This window comes from Hippoglossus stenolepis, chromosome 5 (genome assembly GCF_022539355.2).
Source record: "Hippoglossus stenolepis isolate QCI-W04-F060 chromosome 5, HSTE1.2, whole genome shotgun sequence".
In the NCBI taxonomy this organism is placed as follows: domain Eukaryota; kingdom Metazoa; phylum Chordata; class Actinopteri; order Pleuronectiformes; family Pleuronectidae; genus Hippoglossus; species Hippoglossus stenolepis.
This window is the reverse complement of record NC_061487.1, coordinates 12,653,600-12,669,059: the sequence shown is the minus strand read 5'-3', so window position 1 is coordinate 12,669,059 and position 15,460 is coordinate 12,653,600. Positions and strand designations below refer to the sequence as shown.

At 40.9% G+C, this 15,460-nt stretch overlaps 1 protein-coding gene across 1 annotated transcript in view; it reads right to left on the bottom strand.

Annotated features, from left to right (window-relative positions):
- Positions 1–11,003: 11,003 nt before the first annotated feature.
- Positions 11,004–15,460, bottom strand: part of tspan18b (tetraspanin 18b) — a 38,628-nt gene continuing 34,171 nt past the window's right edge. The window contains exons 6-9 of the mRNA XM_035157263.2: positions 15,220–15,318; positions 14,034–14,210; positions 13,188–13,271; positions 11,004–12,213 (exon numbers count right to left, since the gene is read on the bottom strand). Of these exons, the coding sequence (XP_035013154.1) occupies positions 12,166–12,213; positions 13,188–13,271; positions 14,034–14,210; positions 15,220–15,318 (408 nt within the window). The 3' untranslated portion in view covers positions 11,004–12,165. The remainder of the gene's footprint in view (positions 12,214–13,187; positions 13,272–14,033; positions 14,211–15,219; positions 15,319–15,460) is intronic.

Sequence of the window (15,460 nt, the reverse complement as noted above, 5' to 3'; positions counted from 1 at the left end):
TGTATTTTTCATGTATCTGTACTTAATTATATTTATTTTCATGTACTTTTCACTTTAACTTTACTTTCTAGTCCAGTACATGTTTACAATGCCTTGCTTTACATATTTACCTCATCATAATTTAAGATAGGAATAAGATATGAATACAGTAGGAATAAGATGAGATAAGATAATCCTTTATTAGTCCCACAAAGGGGAAATCTGCTGAGTTACAGTGGCAAAGAGGACAGTCAAAAAACATCTTTGAAATTGATCCACTGATCCAATCAGAGCAGGCAGGTAACATTGGGCCCCGCCTCTTTTAAAGACGGCAAAGCGTGTCTGCGGCCACAGGACTCACAGGTGGAGAGGGAGAGACTCAGCCATAATGATGTGGTACTTATACGAATACCCTAAATATATTTGAAAGGTACCTTTACATGAGAACATTTGTGTCAGTTTATTTATACTGTTACTTAAGTCAAATGTTTGCGTACTTCCTCGACCACTGAACTCAGCTCTCTCCCTTTATGACCTACTCTGATGCCACCAGGAGGGCCTGCTCTTCAAGCTTGTGTTAATACCCCTTGGATGTGAAGTGACACGAGCACGCTGAGGAGAGTAAACCACCGGGATCAGGAGCTGCTCATGCTCTCCACCAGTAACACTTAGCAGCTGTTAAAGACTCGGTAGCGAGAACCCGACCTGCCCCGATGCAGACACTTCAGATGTGAGGCAGGGTGAACTGACATGCCGCCTGCTACTGGTGCTTACTTTCTGATCAGCAGGTCAAACACAAAATCTGCCTAAAATACCAAAGACACACTGTTTTAGGGGTTTTGAGGGCTCTGGCCTTATAGTCATGTCAAATTTGCTTCAGTCAACACGTTGGAGTTTGCAGGATAAAAATGTCGGCCCTCCCGAGAGTCGTCGTGTCGGAGTTAGTGTTTACAGAGTCAATGAAAGGGAACCATGGGATATTTGGATACAGATGGTGTTGTGTTGTATTAGTGTGGCATGTAACTACATTCATTTCTAATGTCATTTTTAAAATACTGCAAAACCCATCACTTTCCTTTTAAAATGATGATAAATAAATACATGTTAAAATCTTGATGCCACAAACAGTCTCAAATACAATGGTCCCCTCTTGTTAATGCTGAGAAGAAAATATACATCTGCAAGCACTGGATGGATGGATAGTAGAGATGCTACTGCCCTCTTGGGGTGAAAGAAATAACTGCTGGTTACTTAATATAAACATTTCCAGCAGAGAGTTGAGAGAAGGCACTGATCAGTTATTTTGATAAACTTTTTAAAATTTCTGACTGGGTCAAAAGAATGTGTGGTTTGGTGAGATGTTGGACTTGGATATGTGGCTCAGCTTGGTCACGACTCATTTTACCACCACTGGTTAGTGTTTTGTGACTATTCTTGATTACCTGTGGCGTATATGGCCCGAGAAACAAAACTGCACATTTCGCTCTTTATTTGATGTGACTGTAATGAGCTCCAGTATTTCGTAATGAGGCAGGGAGACTAACAAGAGGTCAGCTGGCTGCTTCACCCTGAACTTTACATGCACTTTTACTTTTGTCCCCATGTGACACATGTAAGGCATTATATAAATCCAAGTTATTATTTATGTATTCAAAGTCTAAAAATTGTTCAAAATGAGGCGGTTAGGAAAACTGTGGTCACATGTTCTGCTGTGTCGATTATTTCAGTGACTTCATCTTCACTAATGTTACTTTAGTGTCCAACAAGTTGAAACAAAAGCTATAAAAACCCAAACATTCCTGAGAAATAAAATTTTATGAACTCAAGTACTGAGGAGTCTAATGTGAAGGTACAGTTATAGTTTGATCACCTTACAGGAGGTTTAACTACAGCAAAGAGAGTCTGTGTTTATCAACTTAAAGTGTAACTTCTCGCCAGAGTCTAAGCCTGACTCCACCCACTGTGTGATTTTGAACATTGCTTAAAAACTGGGCAGAGAACTGAGGGGGTGGGGGCTGGATGTGAGAGGGGGCGAGGGATGCGAGGCTGGATGTCAGTGTCACTGTCGGTGATGTCTTCAGGCCATAAAAAAAACAGAGCGCGACAGAATTGCAAGGCACCTCTGCCACAGAGGGCTCTACTGACGTGAAGGATTTTCCCATCCAGAATCCCCTGAAGTGGGCATTAGTGTGGTGGAGGACCATGGTGGCCCCCGAGCCACATCAGTTCAAGGGGTTATGCCCCAAGCCAGAGCTCTCGTAGCCATAGCAAGTGCAAGAGAGGGTGGAAGCAGTGGTAGTGGTACTAGAATGGCACTGGGAGTATGCACTGCACCTCCCCTTAAAACCACTTTTAAATTCACTAGATTTGCATTTTTTGGGGGGGATCTGCACCAAATTGCACACACTAATAAATATCAGCCCCCTTAAACCCTACAATGTTAAAGAAAGTGTAAAAAAAATTGGCTGACTCCTCCCCCTGATCCGGACAGCACCAAAATCTAATCGGTTGTTTGCTGATCCACATCCACACAAAGTTTGTGGTAATCGGTCCTGTAGTTTATACATAATCTTGCTTACAAACAAATGTATGGGGTGAAAACTCCATAGCAGAGGTAATTAGAACATATGTTGTAGGGAGGTACCAAAGGAAACAATACACTACTGGATCTGTATCTCTCTCCTGCTACACAATATTCCTGTTAGTACAAAGCCTCATCAATTTATCCATTGATGCTTTCTAATGTTTTTCTGAGTAGGTGAATTCATCTTGAATGACAACACTCACATCCTGGGAGCCTGTCTGTTAGCCACACCAGAAAATGTAACTAAATCATTGTGTTAATGACGGTTGCATGCAGAGGTCAACAGATCAGGGTGAGCTGCAGAACAGCCCAACCAGGCTGGAGGAAGGGGTTGTTGTAATAGCTGTGTTGTAACCAGTAGAGGGCAGTCACTATGCATATCTACCCCAAAAAGTGGCAAATTCAAACTCTTTGCACAAAAATGTCAAGGTTTGGACCTGAATCTATCAACATCACTACTAAATACCTGTATACATTGGTTTTCAGCTGGAAATAAAGTGGTTTAGGAGTTTAGTTACTCTTTAATCATCAAAATACTTTATAATACATTCTGAATAGCCATTTTAAGAAGGATTAATAATGAAAAGTACCTTTATTTGCACTGCCTATGAGAGAATCACTGTAATATTCTGTTGAATGTTTGCAGTTTAAATACAGTAGCCCAATGTCCATATGCTCACAGAATAAATCATATTAAAAAGCAAATAAAAAAACCAACTTTATCTTGGATTGTATGGAGCGAGATTAGGTGAAGAGAAGCAGAGAGAATGAGAGTGACGTCCTTTTCTTGAACCAAATAACTGACACACACTATGTGACATCCATGATCTTACATAATAAACAACTGCTGGTTTTTAATTACAAGTCTCAAGCCTTCAAGCTATTTCAGAAATAATATCTGTTTACATTGTAACAATTGATCACCTTGCTCTGAAGCTTTAGCTCAAGCTCCTATTTTTAAAAATTTTTTTTAGAAAAACAAATCGCTTTTATGCAACTGTTGACTGTATTTTATATCCGAGTTCAGACAGCTGAATAAAACTGAAGGTGTAAAGGACAGAGTTGAAGCTCCAAAAGGACGGCGTGAGGGAGGTGTGGAGAAAGATGGAAAACATGTCAGCAGCCTGAGCAAATAATGGGGAGCAGCCAGGAAACAGTGTACGAGTAACACCTGTGTTGCTTGACTGGGTAAATACACATCTTCAGATATGTTCACCCCCGGTTCAGTTGGCAGGCCTGCTGCAACACTACTCTTTCATAATGTTAACATCAAATTCAAGCATCTCTAACAGCCTGAAACTGTACATATCACATGTAGGAAGAAAACGGAGGAGGCTGCACAGAGTCCTGAGTGTTACACAAGTTCTCCAGCACATCTTATGATGATTATGATGAAGGTTCTAATTGTCAAAAAAGGTTGCCCTGATGTCGTCAGTGTCTCGAGGGGAAATGGAAGTGATGCAGTATATACGACAATTGCCCCGTTTATATGACCTGTTCCAAGACACAAACACAATTGTTGTTCTGGCAATTACGCTGCAGGGGAGGAAGTCACAGAGCTGGATTCACATCTGTGTGTAATAATAATAATAATAATAATAACGTTATTTATATAGCACTTATCTAAACAAGGTTACAAAGCACTTCACACAAAAAATCCAGGGCAAAATGACGAATGAATTATAATAAAAGCCCTGGCTGTATTGGGTTCAGTATAAAAACAACAAAGCTGACATAATGAGAGGAAAACAATTTATTCAGCGCGCGACGACATAGTATTTAAAGTCACATCTGCATTTTAAGAGCAGCTGTTTAAAGTAGCATTACGTCTCCTAAAGCTCTTTATTCAGAGTATTGGTGTTGATGTGTTGTAACGTGTTAGTGAAAACTAAACCTGTCGGCTACATTCAGTTTTTACATCGTTAATCTTAGGCAGACTTTACTGAATTATTGTGTTAAATAAGTGGACATGCAGAATAATGTATTTTTTTGTCACATAAATAAATTATAGGAAGTGTAACTTTACTAGAATAGACATTCACATAGAGAACCTGAGGCTGATGTCCACCACCTATTTCCTAAGCTGAAATGATTATGATCTGATGAACTTTGAAGTAATAAACTTTTATTTTTACCATGTAAAAGTCTGTTAAGGAGTTAACCTGGCACATGTATGACTTTACATATCTGTGTATTTGTGTTGAATGTTCCTCTAGGTGACTCAGACAGCCTGCACCTGTGGATGTCCAACATGAGACACAACTGGAATCCAACCAGACTGAACACTGAGTCATCACTTCAACACTGACTCCAGGTACAGACCTGTTTTCATAACTTACAAACAATCAAAGCAAAGTATTGCACATAATACATAATGTATTAAATTATATATGCAATACTATTAATGTGGAAGAACTCCATACTGTACATTCATTGTCTTGGTAGTGCACTGTTTAATCCAAAACCATATTCAAATACATAGTTGAATAGCCACAGAAAATAAGGATACAAACTTTGTTCATAAGTAACACTTCCTCTACAATAATGCCATACTTTTATGTTTCCTGTCATTTTATTAGGGACGGACGAGCCTGAAGGACACAGCTGTGCTGAGCGTGTTCTCTCTTATGGCAAAGAAGAAAAAGAAAACACTGGGTTTTTATCTAAAGTGTATCAAATCAGAAAGTAAATGATAAACATTGTTCTGATAAGTGTTCATTTTTTTAACCAACCATAATGAATATAGAAATTAACTCTATTATCCATGACACTTAGCAATGACTGCCAACTCTAAACAGTTGCAGGCCATCTTTAGTTAAGGGAGGAAAACATGAAGTGTTGTGCAGATGAAGCTGGTGCAGGTCGTCCTCATGTTGACCAGCCTGAAGCTGCCGATCTCCACCATGTTGCTGCTGCCACAGTGGATGCTGAGGACATCAGGTGCTGCAGTGCTTCATCCAATGAAAAGAAGAAACTCACTATAAAAGGATGTTTTATGTTGTGTATGTTCCAGCAAATTCTGGTTCTTACAGTTTATTCTGTGTTCAGCAGGTGGAAGCACCACAGATTTCAGACAGAACCGATGTACTGGGCTCTGGGTTTGTACCCTCATGGTTAAATGCACATATTGTCGCTTTGGATAAAAGCATCAGCTAAATGAAATGTAATGTACTGAAAGAAATACAACATTGTACAAATAGATAAAATGTCTTTCTACCTCATCTGTAATATTCAAGGTGATAATCTCTCACAGAGCTGTTGATAACAGTCCACATCAAGTCTCTCCACTTCTCTCTTGTGTGAAAACATAATTATACAATAAATATGAGAACCAACAGTGGTGTGTGGAGATAATAATCTTATCGAAACTGTCTAATTCACTGTAAATTCCATAACAGGCTAAATAAACAAGGTGGCAATAGTAATGGTGGTTGTACCAGCTTGTATCAGAACATTTGTGAAACATAGTTACTATCACATGCAACTTACACATGTAGCATATTGATATTAATTTATTAACTTATTAAAATTAAAATCAAGTCACAACCAAACACACGACTCTGTAGTAGTGTAGTTAATTTGCTTCAATCTGTTCATTACACGTGTTAAATAAACGGTAACTTTTAGAACAATAACATATTAAAAACCACTTGAGGCATGTAAGCATATGATTATGATAATAGATAAAGCAATAGGTTTTGTTGTTGTGTAGTTTCAAGGTTACTTACCATCCTGAAGCAACAACACCGCAGCGCTAGCCGGTTAGCAGCCGCGGGTAGCATGTAGCCTAGCTCCTTAGCCTGAGCTAACCAGGTAACCAGGTAACGTTGAGCTCTGCGGGCGTGGCTCAGCTGTCAGTCTTCACTCGCGCTCCTCCTCTTTGCCCATTTATTGGTTAGCCAGGAACTAGGAGGAGTCAGCACCGGCAAGATGGCGCCGGGTGAACGCCTACTACTAGCCTCATTTTCACTCTTCAGAAACCAACGGGTGACGTCACGGACCCTAGTCCGTGACGTCACCCGTTGGTACAGTCTATGGTCTATACAGTCTATGGTCTATGGTTGATACAGTCTATGGTCTTCATCTGTGATTAAAGGAATCCTCATTCGATAGGAATCCTCCTTTGATCAACTTCAAAGTCATACTAGTGTAGAATGACACAGATCATAGGAAATTAGCTCACCTATTTAAGAGAAACATTTGTCATTACATTACAAACATTTGAAAGTACTCTACAGAAACCTTCTTGCTACGCTGCAGCACCTGTTATTCGACATGGACAGGATCAACAGCTCAGGAGATGAGCCACACAAGTGCAGCTTGAGCAAAATGCTCTGCCGAGAACTCAAGGACTCGCACAGGGAGATGCAGGAGCTGGCGGCTGAAAACGCCTGTCTGAAGGAGCTGAAGGCTGAAAGCGCCCGTCTGGAGGAGCTAGAGGCTGAAAACGCCTGGCTGAAGGAGCTGGAGGTGGTAAACGGCCAACTGGAGACTGAAAATGCCTTGCTGAAGGCTGAAAATGCCCGGGTGAAAGACCTGGAGGCCGAAAACCCACGGCTGGAGAAGCTGAGGGCTGAAAACGCTGCTCTCAAAAAGCAGATCACCATGAAAAATATTTCCTGGGGAGAAGAGAGGAAGAAGGTGGTCGAGAAGTTGGAGTCTTCTGCCTCACTTCTGTTGAAGTCCAAAGACGACCTGACCAGCTTGATTCAGCTCGTGGAGTCTGAAAAAGCCAAAGAGAAGGAGCTGGAGAAGGAGCTCAGGAACATGACCATGAGCTTTAAAGTGAAAGAGGTCGAGGTCGTCTCCCTGAATGCAGACCTGAAGCTCCAGGAGGACAAGCTGCAGCAATACATCCTCAAAAATGAGGGCAGGTCTGAGGAAATAGAGGAGCTGCAAAAAAAAAATAGAGCCTTAGATGAAAGGTGGGGAGAAGAGAGGAAGAAGATGGTCGATAAGTTGAGTCTTCTGCCTCACTTCTGTTGAAGTCCAAAGACGGCGTGACCAGCTTGATTCAGCTCGTGGAGTCGGAAAAGCCAAGAGAAGGAGCTAGAGAAGGAGCTCAAGAACATGACCATGAGCTTTAAAGTGAAAGAGGTCGAGGTCGTCTCCTGAATGCAGACCTGAAGCTCAGGAGGACAAGCTGCAGCAATACATCCTCAAAATGAGGGCATCTGAGTTCATACGGGAAGATGGTCTGCCTTAATCACACCAGCTGTTCAGCTCGAGTCTGAAAGCCAAGAGAAGGAGTTGAAGGCTCAAACATGAGCTTTAAAGTGAAAGAGGTCGAGTCGTCTCCTGAATGCAGACCTGAAGCTCCAGGAGGACAAGCTGCAGCAATACATCCTCGAAAATGTGGGCAGGTCCGAGGAAATAGAGGAGCTGCAAAAAAAAATGAGAGACTTACATGAAAGGAGGTCCACCGAGCACAAGGAGTCCATAGAAAACGAAATCAAGCTGGAGGACGACATAAAACTCCTGATCCAGCAGAACATTGTGCTCCAGGTACGTTACACCAACTCATTCTGATTGAATAATATTGGATTGTTGATTTGTTTCCAGACTTTGAAAAAGAAAAGAGTGAAACTTATGTTGTCTCTGTCTTTTCAGGAACAGGCCTTGAGGACCGACAGCTACAAGGAGAGGGTCAAGAAGGAGAAAGAGGAGGAGAAGAAAGAAAGGAAGAAGAGCGAGAAGGAGGAGAAGATGAAAAAGAAAGAAAGGAAGAAGGAGGAGAAGATGAAAAAGAAAGAAAGGAAGAAGAGAGAGAATGAGGAGAATGAGGGGACGACGAGGAGGAGGTTCCCCTGTTTTCTCTTCAACTTCAAACCCTCCTAATCTCCTCTCCCATCCTTTCTCTCCCTCTGCTTTGTCAATCATCCCCTCGTCCCAGCTCCCCCCACTACCTTACACCTTAACCCCCTCCCCTCCTCACCCTCCATCTACCTGTATGTGTTAGAAAATAAAAAAGAACAATATATCAATAACAGTGACCTTTCCTCTGTCTAGTGATTCCAGAAAGCTCTGTCAGTATGTGACTTGTACATCTCAAGAACTGTTCTTCTTATCAGCTACACACGTGTTTATTCAAAGGCCGATTGAAGAGCAGTTTTTGTGACTGTTGTGATTTCTTTTTTAATAAACTTTGAACAAACAGACAACCAGCGCTGTGGCTGATGTTTGGTCCACAATCAAAACGATGAAAACCAAACATTTATATGTAAAAAAAACTAAATATCTATTTATATTTTATTCCTTTGTATTTTAGCTGGAAAACACACATTCTCCGCAGCACTATCCTTTTATTAGATTTAATTATATTATTTTGAAAGGCACTGACAGACTATGTATCTACTTAACTAAGGTATGTTTACTTAGTTTTTCTGCTTATTATTCTGCATCAAAATATACAGAGGCTGTACACCACGTAATAACTCCGCTGCAGAGATCACATGGTTTTGTTGACACCCCATCGACACCGGTGTCAGCTATCCTCACAACAAACTCTCTTTACGTCTTCATCCTATGGTTCACACTGGTATTGTATTTCCAGGAAGTAGCCAAGTCCAACACTGACAAACACTTTCACCTTCTCCCATCTATTCTGCAATAGGCTTGCATACTAACTGCCAGTCATATCACTCAATTGTAGATGTACAACCTTAAATAGCGTGTAGTGTATGTTTTGGTCGCTCTGCGGTGTAATGATTGGCTGTATCAGCTACACTTGTATGCTGCTACAAACCCAAACAAACCATTACAATCTAGTTAACAAACTGTTGTTTTAATCCTGTCTAACATGTATTTAATACACACTGCAGTTTGTCTTCAGTATACATTGTTTAGTGTTTTTAATGTTATCAACTGTTTTGCATTTTGATTGAAGTACTTTGATCATCTTCAGCTTCTTCCTGATGATTTTATGATACAATAGGATATTTAAAGGAGTTGGTACAGTTTTGTCTATTTGGTGTGACAGTACACCTGTAGCATCACACAGTACAATCACTGCAAGTTAGGATAACACTAGTAGATTTCTTCATGTATCTCTCTTTATTATCTCTACTTGTAATTTCCATGTAGTGAATGACTGACTCACCAGATGTAGACTGCAGACGTCTGTCATTGGCCTCTTGTCTCATGCAGCATCTCTTCCTGTGGATTATCTTCAACAACAAACCTCAGACTAACAACCTACACCCACAGTCAACATTTGTCTGTGTTTGGTGATTTCTTTGATGACAATCGTCAATTGTATTAACTCTCAACTTTAAAAGTCCGAAAGAAATAAGGCCTTATTTACACTACTCGTCTTGTACCACGTGTTCTCCACTTTATCCGGAAGTTCTAGTCCCTTCAACTTCCTTCACGTTCACCCTACATGACTTCAGTTCGATATTTCCCACCGGAGGTGAGCAGAGCGAGTACCTGTCCCTAACCTGCCTCTGATTGGGTAAAATTTTAGCAAAGAGGAGCGATGATTGGTTAGGATTAAGGAAGAATATCAGGTTGGGCAAATCAGGGGCAAGGCAGGGGCGGGTCTTCGCTCACATCCAGTAGAGGAAAAAATAAAAGCATCCTGAGCCAATATCACTTCAACACAAAAAGTGTTGGTGAAGATGATAAAATAAACAAGATAGAACAGAGCGACCTGTATTTCCTATTCTTTATTTCCAAACTGTTCACTTCTTACACAAGGCACTAATCTCACTACATAAGTGAACAAAGCCGGTATGTTTATTTAGTTTGACCTTAAGTCTTATTTTACATAATTAATGCAATTTATGATAATTGAGAACTCTATTTATCATTCAACAAAAATTATGAGACATCCATCTGAGGTCTTGTTGCTTGAGCTTAACCATCCACGTGTGTTTTTGAGGAGACCACAATTACCAAAAACAGGTCATTTTGTACCTTACAAAATGTTCATCCTGTGCAGGCACATCCTCATTTGGCAGATGAAACCTCATAGCTTGAAATTTGACATAACTTCGGTGGGAAGTATCAGGGTAAACTATTGTTAACATGTAATATTTGAGAGTGATAAAAGTTGTCTGACATTATGACGTTATTAAAATCTCCAGCTGTTTTATTCAATAATTTTTTAATCATATTTTTCAATTTATCTTGTCTGAGTATGCTATGCTAGTGTTCATACAAATATCACAAATGATGCTATTAATTTTCATTCATTGTGCAGTTTTAATGTTAACTGTTTTTATGTTAATTATTGTGTGATTCACTTTTACCCATTTTTTCTTTGCTGTTGCTGCTGCAATGTTTACATTTTCTACTTGCTTACCTCGGCTTTTCTATTCTTACTGTATGTTGTTCACGCTAATCATGTATTTTCATGCAGGAGGAAAAAAAAATCAATACACTAACACATTCAAGGTGAAATCAATCTAAACACCACAATAAGACCAAGAGCCGAGGGTGGATCCTATAACCACATTTTATTATTTGGTTCATCAGCAAACGAAACCATCCTTCATGTTTCAATACTTGAAATGTCTAAAAGGTGAAGCAGAGGAGAATGATTTGATCGTGAACGACACTAATCACCCATGCAGAAAATCTGTCATTTCTGACAAATATCTCGGTCTTACAGCTTAATGAGAAAATTGATTTTGTCATGAGGCAAATTATATATTAAAAGTTTTCAGAGCATTAAGCAATGCTATCGTCTTTCTTATAAAACTGGTAATATGCAGTAGAAATAAAACATGTGCAGCCAGTTCAAGAAAAAAACACAAGGACGGTCATTTAAAATGCCATTTATGTCACTGACTTTTCAAGAACCTAATACAAATGCATACACTTAATGTACATTTTCACCGCCTAGGACCACAGAGGCTACAGCCACTACTGCAATAAACATCACCACACGATTAGAAAAAAGTATCAGAAGTCGGCTTTCAAGCTTGGGAGGGGTCATGAAGAACCACAAACTCACACATGCTCACAAACTAGCTCAAACACATTCAAAGAGAGCATTCAGTATGTACACACACACACGCGCACACACGCACTCACACACGCACACACAGAGAGCTTATATAATACAACATTAAAGGAGTGGCTGTAAAAAAGGCGTGTGGAGGAGGGAGTGTGTTACAGTTTACAGTATGTAAGGGAAAAGGGGTAACAGCCACCAAAGTGTACATAAAACATGTACATTTTTTTTTTTTTACAATTAAGCCAACTTTACTTAATATAAATATTCTTCTTCCAAAAGTCAGTGCAGTGCCTTCTGCTCAGGCTTCACCTGGTCCTCATGCCCGGTCAACTTTACAGCCAGTCTGTGATAGACCTGGTCCACAAATCACTGTTTCCACTTTTCACAGAAATCTTTTTACATCAGTTGTGTCTCTGATCTCCCACATTTCTCTACGGTTTGTGTGTATTTATGTTTTTGTTTTTTTTGCCACCCAGTACCTCAAAAGTCCAGCTGTGAAGTACAAGAGTTTGTGAGTTGGGTTTTTCTACCTATTAGCCAATAGAAAAAAAGATCAACAAATTTACAAGTGTCCATTGTGTGTTTTTTCTCCTGAAATCCCTTTTTTTTTTAAAGAAATAAGTTCACAGACGGAGCAGCTCTACTGGATTCCCCTGAAGAGACACATCGCAAAGACCATGGCGAAGAGCTGAGGAAAATAGGAAAAGTAAATCAGTAGAGCACAGAAAAAAGTCACATTGTTTTTAACAAAATCATTACCTCCGCCATGGAGGTTGTGTTTTCACACCTGTCCTTTTGTTTGTTGGTTGGTTGGTTTGTTTGAAAGCAAAGTTACGCAAAAACTACTGAACAAATTAGCTCGAAACATGTTGGAAGTATGGGTGCGTGTCACAGAAGAACTTTGGTGTGGATCCAGATCAGGGGGAAAAATGTTGTAAAACTCTTATAGGACATTATAGTGCAATTAAGATGTACACATTCCTAAATAATGCGACAAAGATCAGAACACTCCACATGTTTTGATTCAATTATTGCTTATTCTGAGTAAGACCTTGTTCAGGTTAAGTTAATCAGAAAATGCTGTTGTGCTGTGTCTCATTCACACTATTGCTTTAATCAGGCTAATATCAAAATGTATGCATAGTTTTCTCACTCAAAGGATGTATAACACAAGTAACATCCTTATTATCATCATATACAGTACACCTACAAATATATAAAATGCCTCGTTTAAACCCTGGATGATCTCCATCAAAGCTTTGTTACAGGAGAGAAACAGGAACATGAGAAGACAACATTCAATTTGATATGGATGAGAGCTTGACTTACACTACTATATGCACTTGACTGTAAAATGATACATATATGTGTGTATATTATTTCACATTACTGACAGTATATAACAATACCAAAATAAAAACTCCATAATAAAAACCATTTGTAAACAGAAAATGTGAAAGCAGCCCAGTTAAATCCTGTGACACCGAGTCTCACCACTAGATGGAGAGCTTGCCACACAAAGAGCTTTAAGAGAACACTACACAAAGAGAAATCATCAGCCTAATGCAGAATTCCTCATTTCTGAAATGAACATCCTCATTACTGGAAAGACAGAGAAAGCAGCACGTGTGATGGCTGGACTGAAATGAAAAACCGTCCTACCTCGATGGTCAGAACCACGATGGCGAGCGCTCCAGCCACATAGATGTACAGCTCAAAGTAGTCGACCACTGCGGAGTAACAACCCTGCGGGGGCACACACAAACACACGGTGTTCAGCAGAGAATCAATGGGCTTTAAACCTGCAGAATTACAGAGACAATTAAAGTAACATCACAGCTTTAATTGAGTGAGGCTTTGAACAAAAGGCCTGTGTTGAATGAGTGGGAAGCAGGGCCTCCAGCCTCACTGGCTTTTAATGAGGCTTCTTTGTGTGAATGACAGAGACACACATCGTGGATAGCTCACATTGTTCTAGTGGCTTGAAAAACGACAGGTGGAGAGTGCAGTAAAAAATAAACATCCTATCAGTTTTCCCAGTAATTACATTTCTCCCCGAGACTTTCTTTGGTCTGATGTGGGTGTAGGTGTGTAACTGTGATGCGAACCTTATCTCACACATTCATTTGCCCATTATCCTGCAGTTGTGCATACTCGCATGCTCCACCGTAATTCCAATTTACCCAGGTATACACACATCCGTAAACATTTGCACACGTGATGCATACATACACTGGTAATCCACACTTTATCACAAAGAAAGATGGTCTATGACAACCAAAAGGCTAATCAGCCATGGAGGAGTCAGCTAGACCCTGGATGTCAACCCTCAACTGTCTCCTGCTCTAATTAAGCCTGGAGGTGGTTTGGCAGGAGGGAGGAGGGAGGGAGGAGGGAGGAGGGAGAGAGAGAGAGAGAGAGATAGAGAGAGAGAGAGAGAGAGAGAGAGAGAGAGAGAGAGAGAGAGAGAGAGAGAGAGAGGTTGAAACAGTGGATGTCAGAAGTTACCTTGTTATTGCGGAACATCATATTGCCTGCACTGCACTGCTCCTGGTTGATATAGGCCACCTCTCCGGTCTGACTGGAACGCTGGCAGCAGGCTTCCGGCACCATATGATTTTGTTTGATCAGCCTAAACAGGCTGTCCTTAAAATCCTCTGGGCTGTTCACCCCACAGCAGTCAAACTGGAGAGAAGCAGAGAGGAGAGAAGAGGAGAAGACACCCTTAATGCTGGATCACCTCACAGTTGTCAAACTGAAGAGAGGAGAGACTGGGGGGAATCCACCATTATTGCAGAGCTGCATTGCAATGCAGTGGTTGGCAGTGATGCTTTACAGCAAGGAGGCTCTGAATTCAAACGCAGGTCCAGTTCAGACCTGAGAGATCTGATCACAAGTGGTCAGTGTTAAGTACGTTTGTTCACACCTGGCTTTAAAATGCATCCTGAGCAAGTCTCCTGTGACCAACTGTGATCTGATCCCACTTCCTCACTATATGTGCAAATGTTCAGGATCATTGTGAAACTGCAGCAGGTCAGAAGACGTCAGGTGAGTAGGTGGTCGTTCTTATGTGGCCAAGGACACATTTGAATTCACAAGAATATGTCCACATGTGTCCCAGACCACCTCCCGATGTGGTTGTAGTGATCAAATATCTGTTCAGACCTGAAGTTAGCGCTGACAACTTGATCAGATCTCTCTGATCAAGTTGTCAGAGATGGATATTTATTTGTTACGACAGAAAGGCCCCAGTGTTCGTGTGGAGGCGTTAGCATGGTCTCCCTGGGTGGGTTTTCTCCAGCTACTCCAGCTTCAGTCCAGGGACATGTAGTTAAGGATTAATGAAGAGACTATAAATTGCCAGTAGGTGTGAGTGTGAATTGTTTATTGTCTCTACATGTAAGCCTTGCGAGAGACTGACCTGTCCAGCTTCCCCCCCCCGCCCGTCGCCCAGTGTCAGCTGGAATAGTCCCCAGCCCCTCAGTGACCCTTAAAGTATCAACCACCTAACTAATGGATGGACCCTTATTGCTGAGTGCCTTTTTGTGCACTGGCCTGTGTTCCAGTGTGTGTGCGCAACAATCCAGAAGATTGACCTAAATGTCTGGGATTTTATCTATAAAATATATCCCCTCCACGCCAGCCTCAACAACTACAGTGTGTGAGCTCTTCGCCGTGTGTGCTGCGGCCTTACTGTAGACATGATGGCGTTCCATGTGGAGGTGAAGACGTCAGTGTTGTTGAAGCCCTGATAATGTCTCTTCAGCTCCTTGGTGAAGTACTCCCTGGTCAGCTACAGCAACAGACAGAAAGAGGTTAGTGTCACCATAAAAATAATATCTGTTTCTTTTAAAGTCGGAGCACATCACTGGGACACGAGGGCTCTGTGTCATTTTAATGAGAGACTACTACATATGAGAAAACTGTTGTATGAA